Here is a 27730-nt window from a genome sequence, read left to right as displayed (position 1 = left end):
GTTTCTCTGGATCTCTAATCAGATGATCTTTTTATCTGTGTAAGCGAGTGACTGCCAAGAACCGAGACCTCAGACGCTCAAAGCGCACGTTCTACCAAGATAAGAAGAAAAAAATGTAACTGCTATGGCTCAGGAACAAGTCAAAATTCAGCTGCATAAGGAGATGCTGATGTGCAGATTCCCAAACTTCGTGATGAGTCTGGATGGAATTATAATGTTGAAAGTTGAGCTGTAGTCAATAAACAGCATCCACACATGTGTTGTTATGGTCCCGGTGGGAGAGCTAGGGTTGCCAACTATCCCATTTTAGCCAGGAGGTCTTGTATGATGAGCAAAAATTGGTTCCCTTAGTCAACCTTAAATCTCTGTATATTTACACTGTATATTTACATTGTACCCAGCTGGTTGCGCATTGTGCTTCTGGCATGCCAGAGTGTCCCTTATTTGATAGTTAAAAAGTTCATTGTGAATCTATTTTGCCTGTATGAAAACTGAAAAGGATCAAGTGTAGCAGGCAGTGAAGATGTGAATAACGATAGAGATGAGTGCTACTGGGTGACAGTCATTCAGTTAACTCACATTAGGTTTCTTTGGGACAGGGATGATGGCCGTCCTCTTAAAGTATGAGAAGACTACAGACAAAAACAGGGAGAGGTTGAAGATGTCTGTGAAGACAGCTACCACTTCATGTGTACATGCTTTGAGAGCACGACCTGGGATGTTATCTGGTCGGGGAGCTTTCCGTGTGTTTACCTTTTAAAAGTATTTACACACATCTGACTGAGGGATCTGAAAAGGACAGCTGTCCTCCTCTGACAGAAATATAAGTGGACAGCAGACTGGATTTCTGTCAATTAACAAGAAAAAACCTGCAGATAAAATAATTAAACTAAAAGCAAAATGGCAATGTCACTTTACAAACAAGTACAAACTTTTACATCAACAGTTCATCTGTTGGTATATCTGTGTTGAAGTTTCAGTTTCTCGGGATGTCTTATCAAATAATCTTCGTATCTGTTTGACTGAGTGACTGTCAAAGAACCAGATGTCACTTTCTTAAAGCTCAAATTATGTGTGAAGTTCACTTTTATGCATGGATTTTACTCTGTGGCATGAAATGTGTAAATTAAAGCTACATAAATCTTTCTGTTTTTAGTTATTAGAAGGTTTAATGATTGAACTCCAGTGAGCAGACTGTTCACTTAAACAGCACTCAGCCATCTTTTAAATTAATAAATCTGATCCCACACTTTACAATGACACCAAGTTATTTCATCTTTAAATAAATCATATACGTGTAAGCAAACAATAAAAAGGGAAAGTGTTCCTCAAAACTGTTTTTTTATGTCCAGCCAAAATCTCCTCATGCAAACATGTAAAAACTCAGGTTCTGGTGGAGCAGTCGCTTGCTTTATAATGGCGAAAAAATAACATTAAATTTAAAAATAAAATTAAAAAATACTTAAAAAGCTTTTCTGAAATATAATCCAATTAGCTGACTTCTTAAAAAACACATAATGTCCTAGCAGAAAATTATCAATGTATTTTCCTTTTTTAATTCATTCATTCATTTGCTTATATTTACACTGTACCGTGGCAGCAAGATGTTAGCAAACACAGGTGTATTGTCAAGTGTGAGTGGCAAAATATGCTGCAGGATTACCTTTCACACCTTCCCGAATCAAGTGTCAAGAATGCAGTTTGGCACAGCCTGTAATACTAATGCGTTAACACACTTTTTAACAGTCCCACTTCAGCCCTGGAAGAAGTGTCATTGGGATGCCAACCACCAACAGACACGTACAACCTGATCCTCAAGTTAACTCTTGCTTCTCACAGGAGTAAGAAATGGCCCCCTATTACAATAGCACCTTTTTGTTGAGTGTCCGCAGACTAAACTCCACTGCAGAGGTGAAAGAATTAAATCGAGGTTTTTGCTAATGATGTAACCACACAAGTTCTGTGGTGATCAAATGAACATAAAGTCTGACTTTATGTCGGGGTGAGCCTCTTTCATTAAGACACGTGCACCTGTTTTAGCACAACTCTGTCTCTGGGGGAAGGTGGTGTATCGTGCTAATGAAAGATGTCATAATGTTTTTGTACATGCTCTTTAACAATGAACCTAAAAGTTGAATGAAACCACGATATTTGTATTGTAATCTGCACCTCATGTGTTGTGGTGGTACTTTTAAGTACCACATTAAGTACCAATGTGAAAGTTAGTGAAGTTAGTCCCCTCAGTGTTGTCCATTGTCCAACATTTCAGCAGTTCAGTAGCCTGTAGTGGTGTGCGATGCTGCATATTTTGGTATTGATCCGATACCAAGTAAATTCGGGCCAGTATCGCCAATACCAATACCGATACGATACTTTTCAATAAATAAGGTGGATGCCTCACTGAATTGCTAAATCGCAATTAATTTTCATGACCTTAAGTGTTTTTTGTGATGTTTCCTTTGGTATTAATAATTAGTTAAAACCCGGGGCATAATTAGGAGAAACAATATATTTATAATTAAATAAAAAATGTTTTATTATTGTGGCGGGCCGTGGTCTGCGATGCCGCTGCAGGTGAGATGGACTCACCTTCACTGCATCTACAATGATGCCTCGCCAGCTTAAAACCTGTGCGCTGCTTGTGCTGTTGTTGTTTTTGGAGTTGATGTGTACAGCTGGCAGCAGGAGGACTGCAGCCGTTGAATGTAGGCTACTGTTACAGCAACCGTGTGATCACTGTAAGGGTGGACAGCGCGCGGCTCGGGGTGAGCCGGAGGCTGGCGCGCCAGCAGGACCTGCCAAGCTGGAGACGGAGGTCAAGGTGCGTGGGGGTCCTGCCACACCTGAAGGCGGCATGCTGTCCACTTCGGCAGGCTGCATGGTCGCCAGCTCACTTCCACGCCTGCTGCGGCGCCGCTGCTTGCGATATGGGTGGCCATCAGGCTAGCTCCGGGGCTTCCGCTGGAGGCGCGGGCAACCAGAGTTGACACTTCCCCATCGCTGGGCTGGGGCATGGGGCGCCGATGGTCCGAGTCGATTCCCTCTGCTGCTCGCGGGGTGAGGTGAAGCGGGCGATGGGGGTATGTGGCAGGGCGTGTTCTGCGATGCCGCTGCAGGTTTGGTGGTGGTGATGTGTACGGCTGCCAGCGGGAGAGCTGCAGCCGTTGAATGTACTGTTACAGCAACCGTGTGATTATTGTAAGAATTAATTATGAAAATGCCATCGGGTCTGCCGTGGTGGCGATCTTTTTTTTTTTTTTAAATCTTAAGTGCACGCAAACCAGTAAACAAATTAAAACAAATACTGTTGATAAACTATAATACAAAAAAAATCACAATTAAAATTCTCAACAACAAAAACAAAAAATATATATATAATTAATATGTAAACAACTTAACAACCCCCAAAGTGTCTAAGTCACGTGACGTGTCAGTGCTACACCGAAACATAAAAGTGGGGGAGAGGGAGCAAAGTGCTCTCCGCTGACACAGGAGCGGTGAGTCCAGCGACCTGGTTGTTTCGTTTTTGCCGAAAGCACAGCATAGCATACAAGCAGAACTCAAAGTAAAGAATCGATCTCACCAGGCTAGTATCGATCCGATACCGATGCCGACTTGGGATCGATACTATCATGTATATTTATTTACATTTGCAATATAAATTTGATGATAAAAAAAACATATGAAGACTCTTTAAAAAGTACAGATTTTGTATATATATACAAATAAACAATTACAATAAATGAAAAAGGGATTGATGGCTCATTTCAGTCAGGGAGTTTTGTGAGGCCAAGTTGCCATGATCACATTGTGCAATTGCTAAATCCTTAAAAACAAACCCTAATCCCTAACCCATTCATCCTAACATCCTAACACTTACGTCATAATTGCAACAGGATATCAGGATGATGACCATGACAACGAATGCTACAAGAATTGTAAAATATGAAAATGCTACATTGTTGCTTTCAAAGTAATTAACTACAAGCAAAATAGAAACAGCACTTCACATAAAGTTAAAAGCCGTTGTTGAATAAATTGTGATAAACTTTGGATTTTATCACTTATCTATTTTTATGTGTAGCATAATTCAGGGGATAAAGTGTACAGTGTTCAGATGCTATCAATTGATGATAAGAACTTGTTCCCATTAGTTCTGATGTGCACACATATTACTGGAGATACTTGCTAAGTTCCTAATGACAATATAATGTCATCCCACAGTCTGCTTACATGCTCAACCTTTACTTTTTAAACATTAAAACATTATTTTTTTTGGTTATATTAGATAGCATAAGTCAAAGCTGAACTCAAGCTGTTGCATTTAGTTTTGTAGCATGCAATCTCTGCTCATCCTGTGAGGTTAACTGACCCCCTTTGACCCTCTTTTAGTTGTCATTCCCATAATCTAGTTACAGTTCAGGCTAGATAAAGCAGCAGTTGCAATACATAAATGAAATATCTCAAAGACGAATATAGTTTTTGCTCAGTTTTTTAATTCAAGTCAAATATATATATATATATATATATATATACATATATATATACATATATATATATATACATATATATATATATACATTATATATATATATATATATATATATATATATATACATTATATATATATATATATATATATATATATATATATATATATATATATATATATATATTAGCACCAAATCACAACAAAAGTTGCCTCAAGACATTTTACATTTCAAGAGGAAGGTGACAGTAGGAAGGAAAAACTCCCTTTTAACAGGGAGAAACCTCCAGCAGAGCAGACTCAGGGAGGGGCAGTCTCCTGAATCCAAACTGGAAGCTGGTTCCACAGAGGAGGGGCCTGATCCCTCAACTAAGAAGGTCAAACAGCATCTCTACTTCCTGCGGAAGCTGAGAAAAGCCCATCTCCCTCCATCCATTCTCCCCACGTTCTGCGGTGGGACTATCAAGAGCGTCCCAAGTAATTGCATATCTGTCTGGTATGGTAGCTGCACCGTATTGGATTGCAATACCCAGCAACGGATAGTGAGAGCAGCTGAGAAGATCATTGGAGCCTCTCTCCCCTCCATCACGGACACTTATAGCACCCGCTCCATCTGCAAAGACCCCTCACACCAAGATACTTTTGGCACAACAGATTAGATAAAACTTTATTAATCCCTCGTGTGGGGTCCTCTGGGAAATCCAGCAGTCAGTATTTTGCACATTTCCATTGCACTGTCTTGTGTCTGTATCATCCTGATATGTCTAATGTTGCACTATCTTGTCTTGTTTTTTTGCAATTTTTGCACATTGCACTTTACGTAGTCCTGTGCCGATTGTCTGTCACCAGGGTCTTGGAGGAACCTATTTTCATTTTACTCTGTACTGTACCACTGTACATGATTGAAATGACAATAAAACGCCACTTGACTTGACGGCTGAATGCTCTTTCTCATTAAATTTATCTGCTAGATAAAAGTACAGCTACTTTATTTCCCATTGAGAGAAAAAAATATGCACACAGAGATGGAGAAAGGTGTGAGAAAGACAGCAGAGGAAGATGGTAAGTAATTTTCAAAGGTTAGAACTGTACATTTGAGAGAAACATTTTATCAGCTGGAAAATTAACTCATACACATAATGTGATTAAATTGTGTTTTTTGTGAAACGTCATGCAAAATTTTGTGTTATTGAAAGACTGCATGGAAATATTGTACCAGGCAGTTAGATACAGTCGAGTGCACACAAAACTAGTTCGTTTGCAGAACTGTGGTGAAGATCACAGTGATGCACAACTGGACTGGTACAGAGCAGGCTTTGGTGTTCATGGTCATTAGGTTAAATCCTGAGTGGGAAACATCAAATATATTTAAATATTTAACCTCCTAGGACCTGGCGTCCACATATGTGGACATCACATTTTGGGTTATTTAGACCAAAATACTCAATTTTGCTCTACAAGGGCCTGATATCCACTTACGAGGACATTATACTGCTACTGTTCTATCAAAGTTTTAAACGAATATCCTCATGTGGCTCTCATTTTTCTTAGAGACAAAAATTAGGTAAAAAAAACAAATCTGGTAATTCTTTGTTTTTACATTCATCAGGACCCAATCAGCCCAAATATCAAAGGGAAATTAAAAATGCATGCCGTGGAAGAGTTCGGGTCTTAGGAGGTTAAAGTGACGGTGCTGATTACATTCACACACTAAATCCTACATTTAATACGTCTTCACACAGCCCTTCTCCATTAGTATCTACTCGAGTCAACTCAACACATATTTAAGGGTTTTCTAATAGGTGGCAGCACCTGGTACCAAGTCCTTTCTTAGCACCTATTGAGCCAGGGTTCCAAGCGATCCAAGGCAATCCAAAAATGTGGCGTCGTCAGACTGCGTGTCACTCAGTGAGCGATGAGAGCGTGGGATAACAAAAGAGTTTGAGATTACAGAGGAGCTGGCATCAATGCACTCAGTGAAATGGATGACAGTAAGTGATTTATTCACTTTTGTTACTGTCAGAGCACACCAGTATCACTGATGGACTTTTAATCTTTTCTGAAAACTTAAGAGATGCTGAGAAGATGTTCCTTGGAGCTACCTTCATGTGTGCATTTCTGTTACTGTTACAAGGGGAAAAAACTGCAGATGAAGTAATTCAACTACAAGCAAAACAGCAGCTGCACTTTGTATAAAGTTAAACTTTTTTTGCAAAAATATGTACTTTTTGCTCTGGGAATGTTGATTAAATAGTGATAACATTTTAACATGCCTATTTTACCTTTCCATTGCCTAATTTTAACATCTGCTCTTACCAACAGCCATTTATGAAAAAATAAAATGAATATTAAGCAGAACTGAGTTCAGTTTATTGGTGCGGAATTTGGGAAAATCAGTTTCTCACTCATGACATTTTGAATGAGGCCACTGACATGCACACACAGAAAGGCAAACATCCCATAATTATTGGAATTACTTGAATGAGTTCTTTAATGCGTGCAGGCTGGATATTATGTTTTCTTAAATAAAATTACATTTTTATGGACTTTAAGATAATTTTTCTACCTTTAGGGCTATTTATTTATCCCTACTGGTAACATAACTTTCATAAAGTTAAGACTACATTAATTTTCCATTTTATTTAGAACATCACAGGATAGCACGATGACTATTTTACCCTTTTTTGCTTTGTATCATCAGTATGAACTGATGGGACACACTGAACACATCTGCTAAGATCTTCCAGCCTTTGTAATAGTCACTCTTCATTTACACAGAAAGCAAAAGCATCAGCGATGCTTCAGCGAGTTTCTCAGTTGTGATTGCAACTGCAACAGCGACACCATGAGACTGAAGCGTGTTACTACAAAAGCAATCCAGAGAACAAAAACGCTGCTGCTGCTGGGAGCTTTAAACTAAACTGTGCTGAACCTGTGCCAGCACATAAAACTGAGGCACCTTAAGTTAAAACCTTTTATTGAAAGTGCTTTGGAATGTACACTTTTAGAAAAGAAAAGAAAGAAAATAAGTTTGCATCCCATGTTTCTAACTTAACTTTTTTTCCTTCTTCAATAAGCAGAATCTGATTTTTTTTTTAAGAAAACTCAAAGAAACAAAGCAAACTCATCAAAAACAAACCTCTGTGTTTATATTACAACCTGCCAGAGTCATATTTACAAATCATTCAAAAAAAACAACAGTAAAAGCTGCGTCTCATCCCCACCCCCCCATCGTTTCTGTCACCAGTCTGAACACATCACCGTTTACGGACTTTGTAGCCGCAGCTCAACATCACAGCCAAACAGAAAATCAAGAGAGAGCTGAGCAGTGTCACCCAGCTCGGCATCAATCAACCAGTTTACCAAGAGTCCACCAGAGGTCCCTCTCAGCAAAATCCTGTCTGACAGCAGCTGGACGTGGAGTCATTGTCACGTAGAGATGAGCTGAAAACAGATTTTGCGTCAGCCTGGAGCCAGCTAGTGTCCAATCTCAGAGGCAAGCCGGTCCTGCATGACTCTGTACTTGTAAAAAGAGCAGAGACCCCGAGTGAAGTTCCAGCCCAGAGATATGGAGAGGATGTAGAGAAGGCCGAGCAAAGCAAAGGGGTAGAGCAGCACCACGGTGTTCTTCAAGAAGGGTAGAGCTGTGAGGATTGAAAGAGAAGACTCTTTACATGAACCACTGACAGCAAGAACTACATTTCTCTCAAGGTATACGTGCTCCATGGTGGTCATGCTGCCTTATAGCCACAAAGAAAATGAATCTCTAATAAGTTAAAGCCTTCTCACTTTACTTTAGCGAAAACACCTGTAGATGTGTGTAAATTCAAAGTTTAGTCTGCTGCACTTGTGTCAATGTCACCAAATGGCCACTAGATGGTAGCAAAACCAAGATCACAGTTTAGTGCTGTATTACATTTTGTTATTGCACATCTAAGCCCATAAAATACTAATAATGTTGAAAATTAGGGCTGATTGGACTTTGTAAATTATAGCAAAATTATAGTTGTTAAGTTACAAAAATTTATGAAACATTTTCATGCGCAGTAGAAAATGTTATGCTACTTTTCTGATCACCTTTTGGCGTTAATCACCAATTTACAGCAGCTTTTTAGTGATAACAAAGTGACACATTGTTGGAGTCAGTATTTTCACAGATTAAGACTAAGAAAATCAACAAATGATGAACCTGAAAATTCATAAATTAAAAAAAATAAGATTTTTTTTTCATTTCTAATGTAACTAAGATATAATGAAATTGAATTTTCAGCAATAAATCAAAAACAGATTAAGAAAATGCATGCAGCATTATGATGTGCAGGGTACTTACCGTTGTACCCTAAGAAGGTTATGTAGAGATAATAACCAATAGCAATCAACCATAGAGTGTTTCCGACAAAATATCCCAAGAACCAATCTGAACTTATCATCACAAGATCTAAAAAACACACAAAACAACACACAAGAAGAGTCATCAGTGCTGTAATGCATCTATGGAGAAATTATCAAGCCTAAATATTAGCAACTGCCATGGTACAAAATTAAAGAAATAAGAAATGAAAAAGAGAAATGTAGTGAAGCAAGAGCATCATAAACATTTCTTTAGCCCTTTAAATTTTATTTTAACTGTACTGACAAACATTTGTTGGTTTGAATCAGATGATTTAATTTCACACATGCTGATTAAACTCATACAGATCTACAGGCTACTCACGGTTGATGAAGAAAAGTTGCAGGAAGTGCAGGATGACTAAAAGCGGGTAGAAAGCATTGAGGTGAACGTCAAATGCGTAGCCCCACTCCACGTCAAAGTTTCTGCTGGGTTGTTTCAGCAGGTACCTGTTGGTGACCACCCTGGAGAAGAACACATAAGATTTGGCATGCAGTAAAGAACAAACAATACGCCTTAATTAGAGTAAATAAGAGGACATCTCATTAATTTATTCAATGCTACTGCTCACCACATTATAGTTGATATGAGCAGACCGACTCCTATACAGTCAACAAAGACGACCCAGAGCAGCAGCTTCAGTGTCTCCACGACTCCCATTTCCAACACAAGACCGAAGCCTATTGTTGACACTGCACAACAACACAGGGAGTGTTTAGGTATCATAGCAGACAGCCAACATCGGGGTTTCACTGGCAGGACAAGTGATTGTTTAAATGTAGTCAAACAGATTAGGTTAGAGGTAAAATTCACAAATATCCTCATCAAACCTTGACCACAGTGCTCTTTAATTATTTAGGGAATGAGTATTGACTTACCACATAGCCAGATACTGAGCAGGACCAGGAAAGCAGGATCATCTCTGGCCCACTGATCTTTAGTCTGTTTCCTGTACTGGAAGTTGCGATACACCCTCTGAGGAGAGGTAAACAGGTAAAGCATCTGCCACAGGGCGAACTCAAAGTCCATTTGTCTGAAATGAAGCAGCCGCCGCAGATACTTGTAGCGCTTCGCACCCGCTGTGTGGCGTGCAGCGTCCCTGGAAGCCAGGGCACCGTTGCTGTTTGTGGTTGGCAACATGGTGCTGAAAATCAGATGAGAAGAGTGAAAAGTGAAAAGGACTCTAACCTGAGACAAAATTAGGATGAATTTATAACTATACTGTATTATGCCATTTTATGCCTACTCTCAAAGCTTCCAGAGCAATGATGGATGATTTACGTGCATTTCCACTCATTTTTATTACACCTGACATGCTCTGTGTGATACGTTTGCCATATAAATGTGCTTAAATGCTTAGTATGAAGGATTTGGTGCGTGATTGTAAAATTGATAAGGAACCCACAATAAAGCCATTTTGGAAAACCATGGACAGCCATAGAGAAGTTCATCAAGCTTAACTCCTAGACACGATGCCCTACAGCCTAGTGTAAGTTATATATAAGCTGTACCTTAGCTGTAAATTCTGGTTTCAAATTTGGCACATAGTCCTGCAAAGCAAACTTGTACACTATATCTTCTTAACCTGTAATATTATATATGTCCTACAGCAAGTTGTGATTGATAAGCATTCTTGGCTTTCTTCAATTAAAAAAAAAAACAACTGCTTAAAAAGAACAGCACAGAAGCAGCTATCTGGTGCATTTTCACTAAGTTGGAATAAACATCTACACATTATGTAAAGTCATCTCATACGTATCAATTAAATAGGACACACACTAAATAATAATAGTGACTTCCTGCATAAACACTGATATGTTTTAATCTCCTTGTCGCTTTGTTTGCTAGCAGACACAGTTAGCACGTTGCTAGCTACTTTAATAAGATGAGACGGCCCGTTAAGTCTCACCAGCAATAACCATAACGCAAATTGCTCAGTAGCTATTTAGTTTTTTGGTAAACGACTGAAATTCCTCACTTAACGACAAAATTACCTGTTTCTCTTGCAGTCCTTCACATGAGAAAGCCCAAACTACTGCTCGTTTTCTGTAGCTGTTTGCATATGATGCTTCCTGAACTGTCGCGAAAATGCACACGTAGATAGTTCCGGTAACGTTCCCTTCCTCATGGGAAATGTAGTCAAAGGTGAAGTTTGAACTTTCATACGGTGAGAAAGTCTCCAGTGTGGCAATTTAAAACGCCGTGTAGTTATCAGTGGGTTTTTTGTTTGTTTGTTTGTTTGTTTTATTTTGTTTTTTCCCAAAACACAGACCAATATATCATTACTTTGTTCCATATTATTAATACATTTTATGTCCACAAGATAAAATTTAAAAACCGAGTTCAGTTTCTTTTTTTTTCAAACACCGTCATGTTTTAAATAATTGAGATTTCAAATTTTATTTTAGAGTTTTAATTTACTTTACTTTAATTTTTTTAATTTTTTAAGTCGGGGACATTTTGTTGCTACATTGAAGCTACAGACTGTAAATAAAAACTGCAATTTATGCTGAATATTAGTGTTTGAACGATTTTAAGACTTTTATTGTGAAAAGTGTGACCTCGTATTCAAGCGGAAACACGACATCCTGCTATTTCCGCTAACGCCATAGCCAATTCAATTGGTGGTATAACTAAGATCACCGCTGTTCTGGTCAAGAAGGCCAAATAGCGAAAGGTAAGAACCAAACAAATGTGATGCATACATGAACGCATCGACATATATGTGTAATTAAATGGAAGGAAACGAAAAAGGAAATATTTGAGCTTATAACTTCAGTTACCCTCTACGAACATGCAGCGTCTCTGTGTCCTTGAGTAATACTGTTAGCTGTCACTGTTAGCCCGCAGCTCATTAGCACATCCACATAAGCAGAGTATTATTTAAAGCCGTTGTGCTGTGCTGTTTGATGTTTTGTTGTCTCGATATTATTTGTAAATTCTTCATTTCTCTGCATTATTTTGTTAAAATGCTGAACACTGAAATCGCGGCCATAACACTTGTTATTGTTGACAGCTGCAAAGCCCAGACGCACTGGGTACCGTGGCTCAGGAGTAGGAGTTTGTCACCTAAACTAGACTTACTAAATCAAACATAACAACCATGTAATAAAGCATTTTCAGAATATAGATGGGGACAAAAGTGGCAACAGCAGAGGCCTTTAGTGCACTGTCGTTTTTCTGCACTGTAGTGATTGTGTTATAAAAACAAAAGTAACGATCTGGCATTTATGCTTGCTTTCTCCTTTGCAAACACTTGTGTACACTTTAAGTAATTATAATGACTTCAGCATTAGCACATTGAGTATGTGCTAATGCTGAGTACGCTCATATGTTTTCTCTCACAGAGTCATGTTGCGACTGCCGACCGTTGGCCGGGCTCTAGCTGGAGCTGCCAAGGGCAGCCTGGCTTCTTCCAACCCAGGTATGGTCTGTGAGTTAGAGTAGAGATTACATAGCAGTTAATGCAAGTTTCTAAATATAGCACCTACTGTATGCATGTAACAGGCATAAAAATGTGCCTGTTGATTGAGTAGGATCTTTTCTTTCTATGTGCATGCACTTCAAGTGCGTACCCCAGTGCGTGCAGCCAGCAACATGGTGGAGGTATTTGTGGATGGGAAACCAGTGGAGGTGGAGCCTGGAACTACTGTGCTGCAGGTACGAAAGCTTCAGTACACAATTTTACTGCAAGCTGTTGTAGATGTCACCTAGTGTTGCCAGCTCATGCTGTGTAGTACTTTGTGGTATCTGTGTTTTCATGACAGTAATTTCGTGCATCAATGTGAATCAAAGTGAATCTGAGCTTCATATTCAAAAATGGGCTCAAATACACTAATTCTGTATCTAACAGGTAGCCAGTGTAGAGTAGCGAGGATAGGGGTAATGAACAAATGGGTCAGTTTTAGGTAGCTAGCTAATCTCTGGATTAAGTTTTGGCCTAGTTTTCAAACACTGTGAAATAACACCACGCAGTCTGGATTTATGATTCCTTCAAGCACCAGTCAACTGGGCAGTAACCACTTAGGACAGATCAGCTGACATTTAGTCACTTTCCTGTTTTATAAAGGAATATTAGTGCAATAGGAATGTGCATATATTAGCAAAGCTTTGACTCATCTGTTAGTCATTTTCACATTTTAATTCTAAAGAAGGCAGACCACAAAATTAGCAAGAAAACGTAAAATACCTGGCAATCTATTCGCTAAAGCCTGGATTGTAATTTCACATCACGTATATTAACCAAATTGCCTTGTTTCTTTTCCTGGCTAGGCCTGTGAGAAGGTCGGGGTTCAAATCCCCAGGTTCTGTTACCACGAGCGCCTCTCTGTGGCAGGAAACTGCCGCATGTGTCTGGTGGAGATTGAGAAAGCACCAAAGGTAACGTCAGGCTACTGTTTATACTTGATGAAAAGGATTTTAGCTGAGACTGAGTTTAAGATGCTTTGGGACCAATCTCGGCGTAAATGATTAATCTATTAATGATTAATGATTAATTTATTTGTAATGTATGCGTATTGTGTCATGTGCCCTCAGCCAGTAGCAGCCTGCGCCATGCCCGTCATGAAAGGCTGGAACATCCTCACCAACTCAGAGAAAACACGAAAAGCCAGGTAAAAACTGTAGCGGTCTCTGGTTCTAGCTTAATGTTATTCAAACTTTGGGCACACTTTGAAAACAACAAGTCAAACTAAGGAAAACTAAAGGCGTGTATTCATGTGTTTGTGTCTCATCAGAGAGGGAGTAATGGAGTTCCTGTTGGCCAACCACCCACTGGACTGCCCTATTTGTGATCAGGGAGGAGAGTGTGACCTGCAGGTAACCTTGCAGAAGTGTAATTTAAGTTATTCTCATGAGTGCATTTAGATCAAAGGATCAGCTTTTTTCCCGTCTTTTTCTCCTCTTTTCTCAGGATCAGTCCATGCAGTTCGGTTCAGACCGCAGCCGCTTCTCAGAAGGAAAGAGAGCAGTGGAGGACAAAAACATCGGGCCTCTCATTAAAACCATCATGACCCGCTGCATTCAGTGCACGCGCTGCGTCCGGTGAGTGTCATGTACACGTCAGTCACGAATAATGTAATAATGTGGCATTAACAGCGATGTAATGTGGCAAAAGACACGTTACATTCATGGAAGGTCCACAATTCCTTTATAATTGTGTTTTAAACTACCTAGAAACCGAACATGAGGACATAATAAAGACCGATAACACACTTATTCATCTAAAACGCACACATACATGCACAGTGCTAGACATCAATGTGTGCTTCAAGAGGGAAAGGTCACAGTAATTAAAGAAAATATTGCACTTCTGTAATAAAGGGTGAATAAATAACTAAAAGCAGTGTTGAAAGATTTGATGTACAGTGATTAAAACCAGTTCATGCTTTGATGGAGCTGTAACATTTGCATGGAGGTGGATATTCAAACAGCTTGCCCTGCCTGCGTGTGTTTGTAGTTTTGCAAGCGAGATTGCCGGCGTTGAAGACCTGGGAACGACAGGAAGAGGAAACGACTTGCAGATCGGGACGTACGTGGAGAAGATGTTCATGTCGGAGCTGTCGGGCAACGTTATCGATATCTGTCCTGTGGGGGCGCTCACCTCCAAGCCCTACGCCTTCACTGCAAGACCGTGGGAGACTAGGTAGGAAAGGGTCTGATGCTCGATTGTATTTAACACGAGTTCTCTTGAACTTCCCGGAGCAGTTTTACGTCATGTTGTTCCGCCGTCTTTGCAGGAAAACCGAGTCAATCGATGTGTTGGACGCTGTCGGTAGCAATATTGTTGTGAGCACACGTGGAGGCGAGGTGATGAGGATACTGCCCAGGCTCCACGATGACATCAATGAGGAATGGATTTCTGATAAGACCAGGTAATACAGAACTGGACATAAAGTCTCACACTTTATAATCATCTTTAAAACAGTTGGGTGTGTTTTTGTTTTAAATATATATATCTATTCCACTGTATCTGAACTAAACTGTATCTGCAGGTTTGCATATGATGGGTTGAAGAGGCAGAGGCTGACCCAACCAATGGTGAAGGATGAATCAGGTCAGCTGACCCCGACCACCTGGGAGGATGCTCTCACTCGTGTTGCTGGAGCAGTAAGTGCTTTTGCTTCTTTATTGGCTCTTGCTTGGTAATTAAATTAATCATAAATAAATTCTGGGAAACTTTAAGGTTTGTTGTTGTTTGTAGTCAGGAAGTTTGGGGCTGTCGTCATGCATAAATGTTTGTGTTTGTGCAGCTGCAGAGCGTGCAGGGGAGTGAGGTGGCAGCCATAGTGGGAGGGATGGCGGACGCTGAAGCTCTGGTCGCCCTCAAAGATCTCCTCAACAGACTCAACTCAGAAAACCTGTGCACTGAGGAGCTGTTCCCCATGGCAGGTGCAGGGTAAGGAAGAACCTCTCATCATCCCTTAGGTGCTAAAATACATGGCTTTATTAGCTGACAGTGTTATTTTTTACTTCTTTTTTTGCTTTCTGCAGAACTGACCTGCGTTCCAACTACCTGCTAAACTGTCGCATTGCTGGCATTGAGGACTGTGACCTGCTGCTGCTCGTGGGAACGAACCCTCGCTATGAAGCCCCACTGTTCAATGCCAGAATCCGCAAGAGGTAAACACATATCACAGTTAACGGTTTGTTATTTAAGTCTAAGTTTTAAGTTGTTTTTTTTTTTTAAAGTTTTGTAATTGTTATCGTCTCACTCCGTCAGCTGGCTCCATAATGAGCTGCAGATTGCTACGGTGGGCCACAAGGTTGACCTGAGTTACACGTACGATCACCTAGGAGAAGACACTTCAGTCCTGAAGCAGCTGGCCAATGGCACACATGCTTTCTGCAAGGTAATGGGCACTCACGTCGTCCAGTGAGATTCAAAATGGTAAATGGCCTTAAACGCTTGAATATATAGAGAATGAACTCCAACAATCAGATTGCCCGCTATGAGTGAGCGCTTGAAGACAGTGGGAAGGAAAAACTCCCTTTTAACAGGAAGAAACCTCCAGCAGAACCGGGCTCAGGCAGGGGCAGTCATTTCCAGACTGAATATCTTTTTTCCGTTCTCTCCTGGCAGGTCCTTTCAGCTGCCAAGCGTCCAGTTGTGGTTGTGGGCAGCGGCGCTCTGCAAAGAGAAGATGGAGTTGCAATTTTGAGCGCCGTCTCCACCATTGCTCAGAACGCTCGAGCCAGCAGCGGAGTGGAGGACAGCTGGAAAGTCCTTAACGTCCTGCACAGGTACAGCTAAGCAGCTGATTTCAAGTAACCCTAATGCAATGAGATACAGTAGATGCTCATACTGTGTGTGTGTGTCTGTGTGTGTGTGTGAGAGCAGGGTGGCGAGTCAAGTGGCTGCCCTCGATCTAGGCTACAAGGCCGGAGTGGACGCCATCAGGAAGAATCCACCTAAAGTGCTTTTCCTGCTGGGAGCTGATGCGGGCTGCATCAGCAGAGCTGACCTGCCCAAAGACAGCCTCATCATCTACCAGGGTATACACACACACACACACACACACACACACACACACAGATTTGACAAACCAAATGCTGCTAATCTGGGGACATGAATGAACATCAATTTGCAACCCCTTCAGGTCATCACGGTGACGTAGGAGCACCGATGGCAGACATCATCCTACCCAGTGCTGCATACACGGAGAAAAACAGCACTTATGTCAACACTGAAGGCAGGAGCCAGCACACCAAGATAGCCGTCACTGCTCCTGGAGTCGCCAGAGAGGACTGGAAGATCATCAGAGCTTTGTCTGAAGTAAGCAGGAAGTGTTTTGAGTATTCCGTACTGATGTTCACTATTAACACGAAACCAGTCATCTTAACGTCTCTGTGCGTTTTCAGCTGACGGGTGTAACGCTGCCCTACGACTCCTTAGATGAGATCCGATCCAGGCTAGCCGAAGTCTCTCCTAACCTGGTCCGTTACGACGATGTAGAGGAGGCGAACTACTTTAAACAAGCCAATGAGCTCGCTATGGTACAGAAACACAGTTAGTTGGTCTGCCTCTGATTTACCTGACAACTTGATTCAGCTGTTTATCTCCTCACTCTGTTCCTCTCAGACTGTGAACCAGGAGCTCTTAGCAGCTCCTCTGGTGCCGCCTCAGCTTACAGTAAAGGACTTCTACATGACAGGTATGTTTGTTTACTTATTTTTTTATATATATAATAGCTATTTTTTTCTCTCAAAATAATGTGCAAGCAAATATGTATCATAATCTGTGCTGCTTCGTTCTGTCTTCAGACTCCATCAGCAGGGCTTCCCAAACAATGGCGAAGTGCGTCAAAGCCGTCACAGAAGGAGCCGCCGCCGTCGACGAGCCATCTGTTTGCTGAACACTTGATATGACGACAGCTCTGCCTTTTTCCCCTGAAGCAACACACATCTCTGAACTTTGTGTCTTGAAGTCGCCCTCAATGCTTGTGTATACTGTTGAATCGTTTTCGCCGCTGAGAACCAGCTTTGTGGAATAAATCTGAGAAACATACAAAATATAAATAAAATCCTAAAAATGTCTTTACTCCGGTTTTAAGGTGTTTTTTTTTCCTCCATTGCATCATTTTAATAACATTCAAATTATATCACTTATGACGCCTTCCAAATGCTTTAAAATCAAACGAGTCCTCATATTCTTCACTTTATTTTTGCAATGTATGTTTTTTAAAATATGTATTATATTACTAGACTCTAGAAATGAAGTAATAAGTCAGAATTTGGACTCCTGTAGGAGCTCTGCATGTTCTGAGTTTAAAATAATCCTTATTTACACTGAGCTGCAGTGCAGCTCCTCATTTGATCCACTGTTGGAAACAAGTTTTAGCTCCTCTCCCTTCCTTTCTTCTGACTGGCTGCCCCTCACAAACAAAAGACTGCAGGTGCTGTGACTGAGATGACCATATAAGGACGTCCTATCTCTATGGCATGTAGATCCAAGTGCACAAAACAATATGTGAAGCCTGAGCTTTTGACTCACAGAGTGACTTCATGTTTTATATGAGCATCCAGCATTGAAGCAGTATATCTGCATGGCAGAAGGTAAAGAAAAGCACGATGGGTTTCACACCTTCCTTCTGAAATGTAGCTGTTTAAAAGTTTTTTAATATTCATTCTATAACAGACAGAAAAATAAACTCTAAGAAACACTTGAGCTCCAAAATATGCTCTTGGCCCAGTTGACATTCTGAAATTGAAGTATGTGCACTCAGAGCCACTCATCTGAGTCTCAAAGTTATTATAGTGAGGCTTGAGATCGTTCTGGACTCTGGGTCGATATCTGTTGTCAAAGAACTTCTGTAGATAGAGGCGAGCTTTTGATGTGATTAAGTAGTTAAAGGAGTGCCTGTGTGTTTGTTCTCAATGGATCCAAAATAGGATGTGCGCTCGGAGTTGGACGCCATTCCCACAGACAAATGGCTCCTGTCATATGCAGTTACCTAAGAGGGGGGGGGGGGGGGGGACACAGGAGAGAAGAGGAGACGGTCTCATCTCTCCACTCTTTGTCTGCTCAGTGTCTAAGACCAAGCAGCGAGTTCATTTATTGTTTTTTACTACTCCCCATATCTGGAGTTTATTTTCACTTTATGGTCAGTACTATGGCAGTAGTAAGTCTTCTATTCAGTTTCTAGCTTCATTGTTCGTGCTCTTTCTCAGTTCTTTGAGACTGTGTGCAGTTTTTATTATTTTTACATTTACTTTTGTTTTGTCTCCCAAAGCTGGCTCAGCATCCTCTGCTCTTCCCTGCAGGGCATCAATAGGGGACAAACAGCAGGGCACACGCTGGACTAATTTTGGCTACAACAGGAAAATGGTTCCAGTTAAACTTCTCATTCTGGGAGCTCAGAACACTGGGAAAACAGGTAAGCTAGAGACAAAGCAGCTGAAAACCACAGGCACGCAGAGAGGGGGCCGTGCTTTTTAAGTTCTGAATCAGATAACATCTCAGCAGTGCATGAAAGAGGTTAAGTTTAGGGTTAACTGCGAGCCACGGTTTAAAGGTTTTTGCTAAAAATGGAAAACCTAGAGTGTTTATCTTTCATAGCACTGACATGTACCTCCATCACCTCCACTGCTATGTTTTGAATGTCATATAGGTCTGCTACTTTTGTCCAGCTCTAAAAATAGCTCGTCTTCAGTTGAGTGTAATAGACAAACTTGTTGCTTCATTTCAAATGTTTGTGCGCTTGACTATGAGCTCAGCTGCTTTCATGCACTGAGAAGACAGATTCATGGCACAGTTATAGAGACATTACAACACACCCATAACATTTTAATATTACACATATTCCTACGAAAATAACTGAGGAAACATAAGACGTGTGATGAGTAAAAATTATCATACATTCTTACAGTATAATGACTAATGCGAATAGCAAACTCCAAAAATAGCAATGCCAGATTTAGCTGTCGGCACTTTGTCAATGGTTTAAAGGCTCACACATCAAATTCCATTAATTTCCTTCATATTAGAAGGACCAGAGTAAATTTCAGGGAACAAAACATCTATGCACAATGTCAACAAAGTCTGCATGCTGGGATTCGATTGTGACAGTGGTGGGCAGCATGCCTGAAAATAAACTCAGTGTTTTTCCAGGTGTAAAGGCTCAAGTGATGATTTAAACAAGCGTGTTTAACCTTTTAATGTATCCTGATAAAATACAGCAAGGCCTTAAATAGCAGACATGAAAGTCAAACAGACACGAGCCTTTGGGCTCTTTCCACCCAAACACAAAGGAAGCACTTGTGCATTTATTTAAATAAAGTCACAAAGAGGGTCGTTCTGAAGGCAACACTCACATAAGGAGGCATGACGTGAGCACGGGATGCTTTAGATCAGATTCAAATGACTAAAAGGAACTTTGTGTGTGTGCGACTGTGCAGAATGTGTTAGAAATATGCTTCTCGCCTTCAGCCACTGTGTCTGTTTTGTGTCTCCAGCGCTGTGTGTTCGTTTCATAACCAAGCGATTTATTGGTGAATACGACCATAAAAAGGGTAAGACCTGGGTAAATATTTTTGCATTGCTGACAGTAAACATTACATAACTTACCTGAGTTCTTCACTGGCAGGATTTTTGAAAGTGACACAGTTCTCTGTGTGTGTCTGTGTGTGTGTGTTCTTCAGAGGTGACCTACAAATGCAGCCGGGTGGTGGATCAGGAAGCTGTCGATCTGGAGATTCTGGACTTAACTTGGAAGGTAAATATTGACTTTTATTTGTAGTTTTTTAAAAGGCTAGACTTTTGCTGTGTCCAAATTATTTGTTATGTTTTTCAAATCAAAGCATTTATTTTGCAAAATTTTCAAATGTTTTTTGTTCTGCCACGTAAAAGTCAACTTTAGAGGGGGGTTTGTTGTTGCTGTTTTTAAATAATTTGCAAACAAGTTTGTATGGAGGGTCACAAGTGCCAAAATAGATTAACTAATTGCATCACTAAATAATTAATTGACTATGTCAGTAATTAAAATTGAAATTATTTTATAAATATGTAATTAATTAATTAAATAGCAATTCATTTCTTTTAAAACTTCAGAAAAATGTTTTATTTATTTCCTTTTTTAATTAATTTACTCAATGTTAAATTAATTATTTAATGTTGTGTTTAGTTCATTCATTTTGTCACTCACAGTCCTCCACAGTCTGCAGTGTAGTTGGACAAGTAATGCCATTTGTTTCAGTTGTTACACCCATTACACTTCTTGCTTGTTTCCTAATTCCAGTACCAGTAGGTAGTTCAGTTTCCAGCTTCTGCATCTGTATGTTGTGCTTGGGAAAGATACTGAAGATCCTCTTTGTGGGTGTGCATGAGTGATAAAATAAAAATACCTGTGGATGCAGCTTGGAGTGTAAAAGTGCTTTGAGTTCTAGCTGAAAGTTAAAAAGACATCATATAAGTTAAATTCCATCAACCATGGACTAAGTGTTGGTAGGACACAGAATACTAATTAACTTTCCAAAGATCAAAGGAGTAGGGCTCTACCGCTTCCTGTTCTGATATAGTATGTATAATATGTTCATAATATATAAATTTATGTTTATTTCATATTGTTGTTAACACATATCCAGCTATGTCTATTATTTATGAATAAATCTGAAAACTTTTTGATGATATATTCTCCTCTAGGAGAGCTCTGTAGCTTCTCTGGAGTCTTCCATTCGCTGGGCTGATGGTTTCCTGCTGCTGTACTCCATCACACAGCGCTTCAGCTTCCTGGAGGTCCCACAACTCAAGACGCTCATTGACCAAACCAAGCAGAATCTGGGTGGGGAGATATTTTGATCTGTATGAGAAAACGGCTGCTGAAAACTGAACTAACAGTCTGTTCTTCACACAAACATCAGGCCTCTGTTCTGTCTCTCTTTCACCTTTACATACACACATAAACACACCCACATATTCACAGATTGAGTGGACGTAGATTCCATGTTTGGTTGTGCCACCCTGTCTTCTGTTAGTAGTGTGCTGACAGAATGACTCCAAACTGCGTGCCATAGGGTCATCGTGATGGTTTATTGTCACTTCACTTTGTGTGTCTGTGTGTCAGTGGTTCCCGCGGTCCTGGTCGCCAATAAGGCAGATTTGGAAATCGGCAGGCAGGTGACAACAGACGAAGGACAGAGACTAGCCAAGGATTTAAGGTTTGAGTGCTCATGTTTTCATATGTGCATGGTAATACTGTACAATGCTTTTCTTGTCTTTGTTATACTTGATAATAAAATAACTTTGTCATTGATTAAGAATAATGTCAGTCCAGTCAAGCTGGGCTGTAACCGTAAGCTGATACTCTTGTACACAACCAGCTGGCAAATCCCAGTTGAAGCTGTTTTAGCCTGCCCATCTTTGCTGTCCATCTGCAAACCACTTTGCAACCCCAGTGCCCCCTTTTATGCTGTTTCTGACTTAATCCATGCCAAATTTGCTGTCACTGATTCATGCTGTGCTCTGAGCTGGAGCTTCTGCTGTTACTCCCTCTTACTTCATGTATAATGTACACATGGAGGGATGGTGAGGCACACAGCATGTAGTCTACTATAAATTATATGGAAACAAGCTTTTTTTGACTACATGGTCAATATTTTATTAATGAATTTCACATTTTTGTTACAGAATTAAATATTTATGTATAGTAGTGTATGTATTGGATATCAATTCTGCTCAGCCTGAATTCCACTATATGGTGCCTACAAAGTCTGAGTGCTAAATAAAGTAAGTAAAAACTATTTCCTTGCATGCTAACTAAATGAGCCATTGATTTCGTTCTGTGTCTTTAGGTGTGGTTTCAGAGAGTTGTCTGTGGCTGAAGCAGTCCTAGCAGTGGAAGCAGCAGTGCTTCAGCTCATCAGGTTTGTTTCTTCTGTGTTTTGTCAGACATGTGATATCCATGCTAGTCAGATTTTAATCGTGTTTTCAGTGTTTCGACTATGAATGCAACATTTTTATTAATTAAATATACTCAAAACAACAGTCAGTACTGCTCCTGATGGACTGCGCCCTGTCACACAGCAATAAACAAAGGTAGTACAAAAGATTTTCTTATAGATGGTGATAGGAAAGATCCTGACCGATACTGGAAAGCAAAAACAATAATTAGACATCTCTCTAGGGTGTACTGTTAGAGCCCAGAGGGTTTTATGATTCTTTTTCATGTGCTGTTTGATTGTGTGTGTGTGTATGTGTGTGTGTGTGCCACAGGTTGGTGTTGGATCAGCAGCGCCCTCTGCCTGAACGTCGCTCCTACATGTTGACTGTTCGTCACGCTCTGACCAGGAAACTGACCAGATCTAAGACCATGCAGTGGTGACAACAGCAAACAAACCCCCATGGAAAAAACTGTAGTGTAAAATGGGTTGGGGTTTTTTTTGTTTGTTTTTTGCTTTAGTTCTTTTAGTGTTAGATATCTCCCGTATCTCACATCCAGACTGAGAGTTATCATGCAACGTCTGGGTTTCTGGATTTATGGGTGATGAGACCAGGATTTAAAAAATAGAAACTCGCCAGACACTTTTTATTAGTTATCCCTTGATACTACTGGGTTGGAGTCTTTTTTTGTCTTTAAAAATGTCTTAATTCTTTATAGCATACATTCAAAAAGTTACTGGAAGCATTCTTCACTGACTCTTTTGATCCATTAACATGACAGCATCACAGTTGCAGCAAATTTGTCAACTCTGTGAATCTGTTGCTCCACCACATCACAAATGTGTTCTGTTGGATTGAGATCTGATGACTGTGGAGGCCATTTGAGTACAGTAAACTGGCATGTTAAGGAAACCAGTTTGAGATGATCTGAGCTCTGTCACACATCATGTGTTATGCTGCTATCAGAAAATGAGTTCAGTGTGGTCATAAAGGCACGGAAATGGTTAGCAGCAACAGCAAGGTCTAGTGTGGCATTTAAATAATACATAACAGAAATATCGTTCACCCCATTAAACTACCACTGAATTATCGGTACAAGGCAGAATGTACATGTACCTTTCCAACATACTTTCATGTTAATTGGGCCAAATCAATATTCATCAGACCAGGTAACATTTGTCCAGTTTTTTTTTTTGTTTGTTTGTTTTTTTGAGCCTGTGCAAATTGTAGCCTCGGTGTTGCTGCTGTAGCCCATCTGCTTTGTAAATTCAGAGTTGTAAAAAACGGTTATTCAGTTGACTTCCTGTAAACTCAAATCAGTAAAATCACGTTTCTTTCCCATTTTGATCATGAGATCAAAATGCCCATGTCTAGGCATGTACACAATCAGCTAATCACATGAGTTGCTGCAATACACTTGAGTGGTGTCTGAACTGACTGCTAGAAAGCCTACGACTCAGTGCCCCACATATGGATACTTGTAAAGGCTAATAGTACACTAATAACATTTATTCAGAACTTAATGGGACTGTGGAAGACAACACTGGAGACCAGCTCCAATGCACCTACTGCTGTTCTGCATAGGCCTCAACCACATGAGCCAGCTCATCACTGAGAGTGGATCCAGTTATAGATTCAGGAGTGGAGTGACCGTGAGCTACCACCTGCAAATGGATGACATTACGTTGCATCCCAGGAGTGACTGAAACATTAACTCACTGATCTATCTAACGAGGATCTACAACGAGAACATCAGGATCTGATTTGGACTGGATAAATGTGGTCGAAGGGTTGTAAAGAGAGGAGAGGTGATCCAGACTGAATGGGTGGAGCTACCAGAAGGGAGGATAGCAGATATACAGGACATTTACAACTAAATGGGTATCCCAGAGGAAGCAATGATAAAGATGCACAAAGGTTAGCCACAGCCAAATACCTTGAAAAGGTAAGACAGGCCGTGAGAAACCAGCAGAATCCACGCCATCATTCATCAGATACTCATTTGGAATCTGGCCACCAGAGGAGATGGATGCCACTTATGTGAAGACACAAAAGCATTTCACAACACAGAGAGGTCTCCTTCTAAAGTCCAGCCTGAGGCAATAAAGAAAGAATAAGAGATGATTAGAAAGTGTCAGCATCCATAAATACATCTGAAACATCCACCTGAGATGAGCTACTCCAAGAAAGCCCGAGGCAACTGAAGACAGATGGTGATGAAGTAAAGGAGGAGGAATTGTCATAGATGACCAAGCCCTGCATGGGATGTACCATTGGCAGATTAAGGAAGTAGGTACCAGTGGCTTAAAGTACAGCAGAGAGGCTCTGATCATGGCAGCACAAGAACAGGCCTCAGAAGAAAGATCCATCGAGTCAAAAATCTACCAGGACCCAAGCTGCAGACTGTGCAAAGGTGCCCTGAAGACTATCCTGCATAAAGTAGCAGAATGTAAGAACCATGAACACTGACACACCAAGTGGCTGGGATAGTGTACAGGATCATGTCTGCCCCATATGGACCAGAAGTCCCCAAATCCTGATGGGAGACACCCCCAAAGGTAGTTGAGAACAACGGGCTAAAGTCCTGTGGGACTTCCAGTTAAAAAAAGAGAACCGGTTACTGGTCAACCAACCAGACACAGTGATGGTTGACAAGGAGCAGAAGACCACAACTGTGATAGATGTGGCAATCTATCAGCAACATCGGGAAGAAGGAGCATGAGATAATAGAGAAGTACCAACTGGAGCAGATGTGGAAGGTAAAGTCCAAAGTGGTCCCAGTGGTTATAGGCATTAGGAGTGGCTCTAGAGATAATCAGATTGAACTTTAGATACCCTGGAATGATGTAGGATGACTGAAAACACAAATACAATAGGTTAATGTTATTAGTCTGGTATGTATGTTTACTAGGTGCAAACGCAAGCGTTTGCATTTATTTTCTATTCACAAAAAACATGTTGTTGGTTTTTTAAATATGTTCCACCCACCAGCAGGGGGCGGTACAATCATTTGGTTTGGTGCAGACATCATGCACAAACAATACATATTTAACCACCCACTTTGGTGTGGAAGGAGTTGAGTGACCCCCACAAAGACCTGACCTCAATCCCTTTACAGGGTTTTTTTGTCAGTAAATTGTAAAATCTTGTGGAAAAAACTTCCCTGAAAAGAGAAAGACTAGTATAGCAGAATATAATGCCAATATCTTTGCCATGGAAGACTGAAAATCACATATTTATTTTTGTGCTTTAATGTTTTCATTTATAATTTATTCATCAACACTGGAATCCTTCTAGTCAGCAGAGTTCATCAGTGTGTGAGAAACACTTTGACTTGGCTTTGTTGTTGGAGTGTGTGGATGATGTAACAGTGTGTGAAGAATGAGGCTGGCTTTCATTACAGTCTTGGCATTACTCGACCATGTCTCTGCTTTTTCCTATGCATCTCCCCTTTTGTCTGAACTTCTGAACTTTATGATCAGCGAGAGACATCTAAAAAAGGCAGACGGTGCAAAGCAAGACTGTGAGAGACAGAAAATAAGTCAGACTCCAACAGGGAGGAAAAATACTGGGCTTCTTACAGACTTCACTGCTCATACTCACCAATCTATCTCCGGCTATTCGTACAGACATAATGGAAAATTGGATATGTGCTTGCTCTCCATCACTCCGCTCTGTCCACTCCGTGACCATCAACTGCTCCACCCAGTTGCCACCAACAAGCAGCCACAGAACCCCAAACGCTTTATATATAAACACAGAGATCAACATCTTCAGAGAATTACAGATCTTAGCTTTAAAGTTATAATTAGATTTTTTTCTCATAAACCCTCAGTGTTATGCTGTTTACAGTGAAAATATATTCAGTTAATGATAATTCTGTGATTACCTGTTTATATTTCTGTCATTGTTACTGATCAAGATGACAGAAGGATTGTTGGGACAAACTGATTTTTCTTGTAAACTAAGGAGGAGCGCATTTTTTAATTTTTAAGTGTTGTGAGTCCAAACGACTGATATGCTCAACTCTCATCTCTCAATACATTACTTGTGGCACTAGTTGGGCATAGATTGTGACATATTGGTCAGTGGGTACGGAGCACAGAAAGTGCCAAAATTAGAAATAATAATCATCTCAACAGATAAATTATCAGGCCATTATGTGCACTAAAATAATTTTGTAGGCATTAACTCCAATCATTCATTTTCTTCTGCTTATCCAATTCTGGGGCGCTGGAGCAGATTCCAGCTGCCATAGGGCAACAGGCTGGGCACACCCCGGATGTGTCACTGATCTGTCGCATTAACACATGTGGCCCACTTATAATCACAAATCAAAACAACCCCACAGTGCAAACCCCACATAGAGAAAATGGTCAGACGGTGGATTTGAACCCAGGAATTTCTGGCAGTGAGGCAAAACTATGAACCACTCCTCCACTGCATTTCTTGTTGAGGTTGCCTTTGTGTTAACATACATTTGTTATGATTTATTTTCCCTGTTTGTACCTGTTGTTTCCATGTTTTCCTGTATTATTTTCCTCCATCCATATTCTTAACTGCTTATGCAGTTTATCGTGATGGGGGGATGGAACCTATCCCTCCTGGCAAAGGGCAAAAGTTCAGGTGCACAATTTATTTAATTTGTTTGTTTATGTACCAAATATATTTTCCCTCAGTATTTTCACTACCAGCTCTGACACTGTAGTTTAACATCAACAGACTTGGATAAGAAAGTCAGTGATAAAAAAGTATGACTGGATATTAATGAAGATCAGCAGTGGACAGCCTCTCGTGTCTACTGGCCATGAATGAATGCGCTCAGGCCTGTTATCAGGGTCAGCAGAGGCAGGGTTAATAGTAATTGCCTGGTAGTGACTGTGTGGTGGAGAGTGGGCACATCATTTACTCACGCAGAGATAAACTGAATGTCCTCTGCCTTTGAGCTTTTATGTCACTGCTCTCCTCGCCTGTGATGCCAACCGACCTGTGTGGATTAGTGACAGAGACAGAGGGAGCCAGAAGAGGATGATGACAGCAAGGAGGTGTGGTGACATCATAACGGTCACCAAGGAGATGAAAGGTCAGGACCCCTCTTCTTTTTTTTCTTTTTTTTTTCTTCAACTCTGACTCAGAATAGAACATGAGTCATACCTGCATCGTTATAGAAACAGCCAATCACAAGCTGCCTGTCACATACGTTAGCAGATAGACAGCCAATAGGGAAGCATGTGCATTTAAGCAGGCTTTGAGTTTCTTTTAAGTTTGTACTGAGATGTGTTGCTGTTAGACCAACTTAAACTTTAATCACATGTAAATGTATACCTTAAAAGTAAGATTATTCACCTACTTTGAATATATTAATATTACAGTTTTTCTCAAATGTTAAAACACAAAAGCCAATCCTGTAACCTAAATGACCAGTAGTCTAAACACATTTACTAAATGTAGCCACCATATTCCAGTACCATAAACA

The 27730-nt window shown here is 40.4% G+C and overlaps 3 protein-coding genes across 5 annotated transcripts; 2 read left to right on the top strand and 1 right to left on the bottom strand.

Moving 5' to 3' along the window:
- Positions 1-6837: 6837 nt before the first annotated feature.
- On the bottom strand, positions 6838-10999 carry unc50 (unc-50 homolog (C. elegans)). Its single transcript, XM_082523597.1, has 6 exons — positions 10874-10999; positions 9758-10023; positions 9451-9571; positions 9204-9343; positions 8820-8927; positions 6838-8133 (listed from the first exon to the last, which is right to left on the bottom strand). Exons 2-6 carry the CDS (start codon positions 10017-10019, stop codon positions 7967-7969), a joined length of 798 nt encoding a protein of 265 aa, XP_082379723.1. The 5' UTR covers positions 10020-10023; positions 10874-10999; the 3' UTR covers positions 6838-7966.
- Positions 11000-11446: 447 nt separating this feature from the next.
- ndufs1 (NADH:ubiquinone oxidoreductase core subunit S1) lies at positions 11447-17418 on the top strand. The gene is made up of 19 exons (XM_082523315.1): positions 11447-11556; positions 12227-12303; positions 12448-12539; positions 13152-13259; positions 13416-13492; positions 13616-13697; positions 13792-13922; positions 14338-14523; positions 14618-14752; positions 14873-14987; positions 15131-15276; positions 15372-15500; positions 15601-15730; positions 15961-16121; positions 16219-16373; positions 16478-16653; positions 16740-16874; positions 16960-17032; positions 17142-17418. The coding sequence occupies exons 2-19, from the start codon at positions 12231-12233 to the stop codon at positions 17231-17233; spliced, it is 2196 nt and encodes a 731-aa protein (XP_082379441.1). The 5' UTR covers positions 11447-11556; positions 12227-12230; the 3' UTR covers positions 17234-17418.
- A 937-nt stretch (positions 17419-18355) lies between these two features.
- Positions 18356-23720, top strand: LOC309700758 (ras-related and estrogen-regulated growth inhibitor). Of its 3 annotated transcripts, none has more exons than XM_082524557.1 (8): positions 18356-18481; positions 18642-18754; positions 19833-19889; positions 20019-20092; positions 21019-21157; positions 21440-21533; positions 22167-22238; positions 22588-23720. In XM_082524557.1, exons 2-8 carry the CDS (start codon positions 18703-18705, stop codon positions 22694-22696), a joined length of 597 nt encoding a protein of 198 aa, XP_082380683.1. In that variant the 5' UTR covers positions 18356-18481; positions 18642-18702; the 3' UTR covers positions 22697-23720. The 3 variants fall into 3 exon arrangements, with proteins under 3 accessions (XP_082380683.1, XP_082380684.1, XP_082380685.1); XM_082524558.1 differs by having other exon boundaries at positions 18611-18754; XM_082524559.1 differs by having other exon boundaries at positions 18356-18499.
- The last annotated feature ends 4010 nt before the right edge of the window (positions 23721-27730 follow it).

The sequence above is a fragment of the Aulonocara stuartgranti genome (genome assembly GCF_965226115.1).
Source record: "Aulonocara stuartgranti genome assembly, chromosome: 23".
NCBI classification, from domain to species: domain Eukaryota; kingdom Metazoa; phylum Chordata; class Actinopteri; order Cichliformes; family Cichlidae; genus Aulonocara; species Aulonocara stuartgranti.
The sequence above is the reverse complement of the archived record's forward strand: the minus strand, read 5'-3'. Positions and strand labels throughout refer to the sequence as shown.

What these genes read in the sequence shown, in the direction of transcription:
- LOC309700758 (XM_082524557.1), top strand. Translation starts at nt 18,703, where the DNA reads ATGGTTCCAGTTAAACTTCTCATTCTGGGAGCTCAGAACACTGGGAAA. An exon ending in TTCTGGACTTAACTTGGAAG is followed by an intron (nt 20,093 to 21,018) that starts GTAAATATTGAC and finishes ATTCTCCTCTAG; the next exon opens with GAGAGCTCTGTAGCTTCTCT. An exon ending in AGACTAGCCAAGGATTTAAG is followed by an intron (nt 21,534 to 22,166) that starts GTTTGAGTGCTC and finishes CTGTGTCTTTAG; the next exon opens with GTGTGGTTTCAGAGAGTTGT.
- ndufs1 (XM_082523315.1), top strand. Translation starts at nt 12,231, where the DNA reads ATGTTGCGACTGCCGACCGTTGGCCGGGCTCTAGCTGGAGCTGCCAAG. An exon ending in GAGGAGAGTGTGACCTGCAG is followed by an intron (nt 13,698 to 13,791) that starts GTAACCTTGCAG and finishes CTCTTTTCTCAG; the next exon opens with GATCAGTCCATGCAGTTCGG. An exon ending in TCATCAGAGCTTTGTCTGAA is followed by an intron (nt 16,654 to 16,739) that starts GTAAGCAGGAAG and finishes GTGCGTTTTCAG; the next exon opens with CTGACGGGTGTAACGCTGCC.
- unc50 (XM_082523597.1), bottom strand. Translation starts at nt 10,019, where the DNA reads ATGTTGCCAACCACAAACAGCAACGGTGCCCTGGCTTCCAGGGACGCT. An exon ending in GCTCAGTATCTGGCTATGTG is followed by an intron (nt 9,572 to 9,757) that starts GTAAGTCAATAC and finishes GTTGTTGTGCAG; the next exon opens with TGTCAACAATAGGCTTCGGT. An exon ending in GCAACTTTTCTTCATCAACC is followed by an intron (nt 8,928 to 9,203) that starts GTGAGTAGCCTG and finishes TGTGTTTTTTAG; the next exon opens with ATCTTGTGATGATAAGTTCA.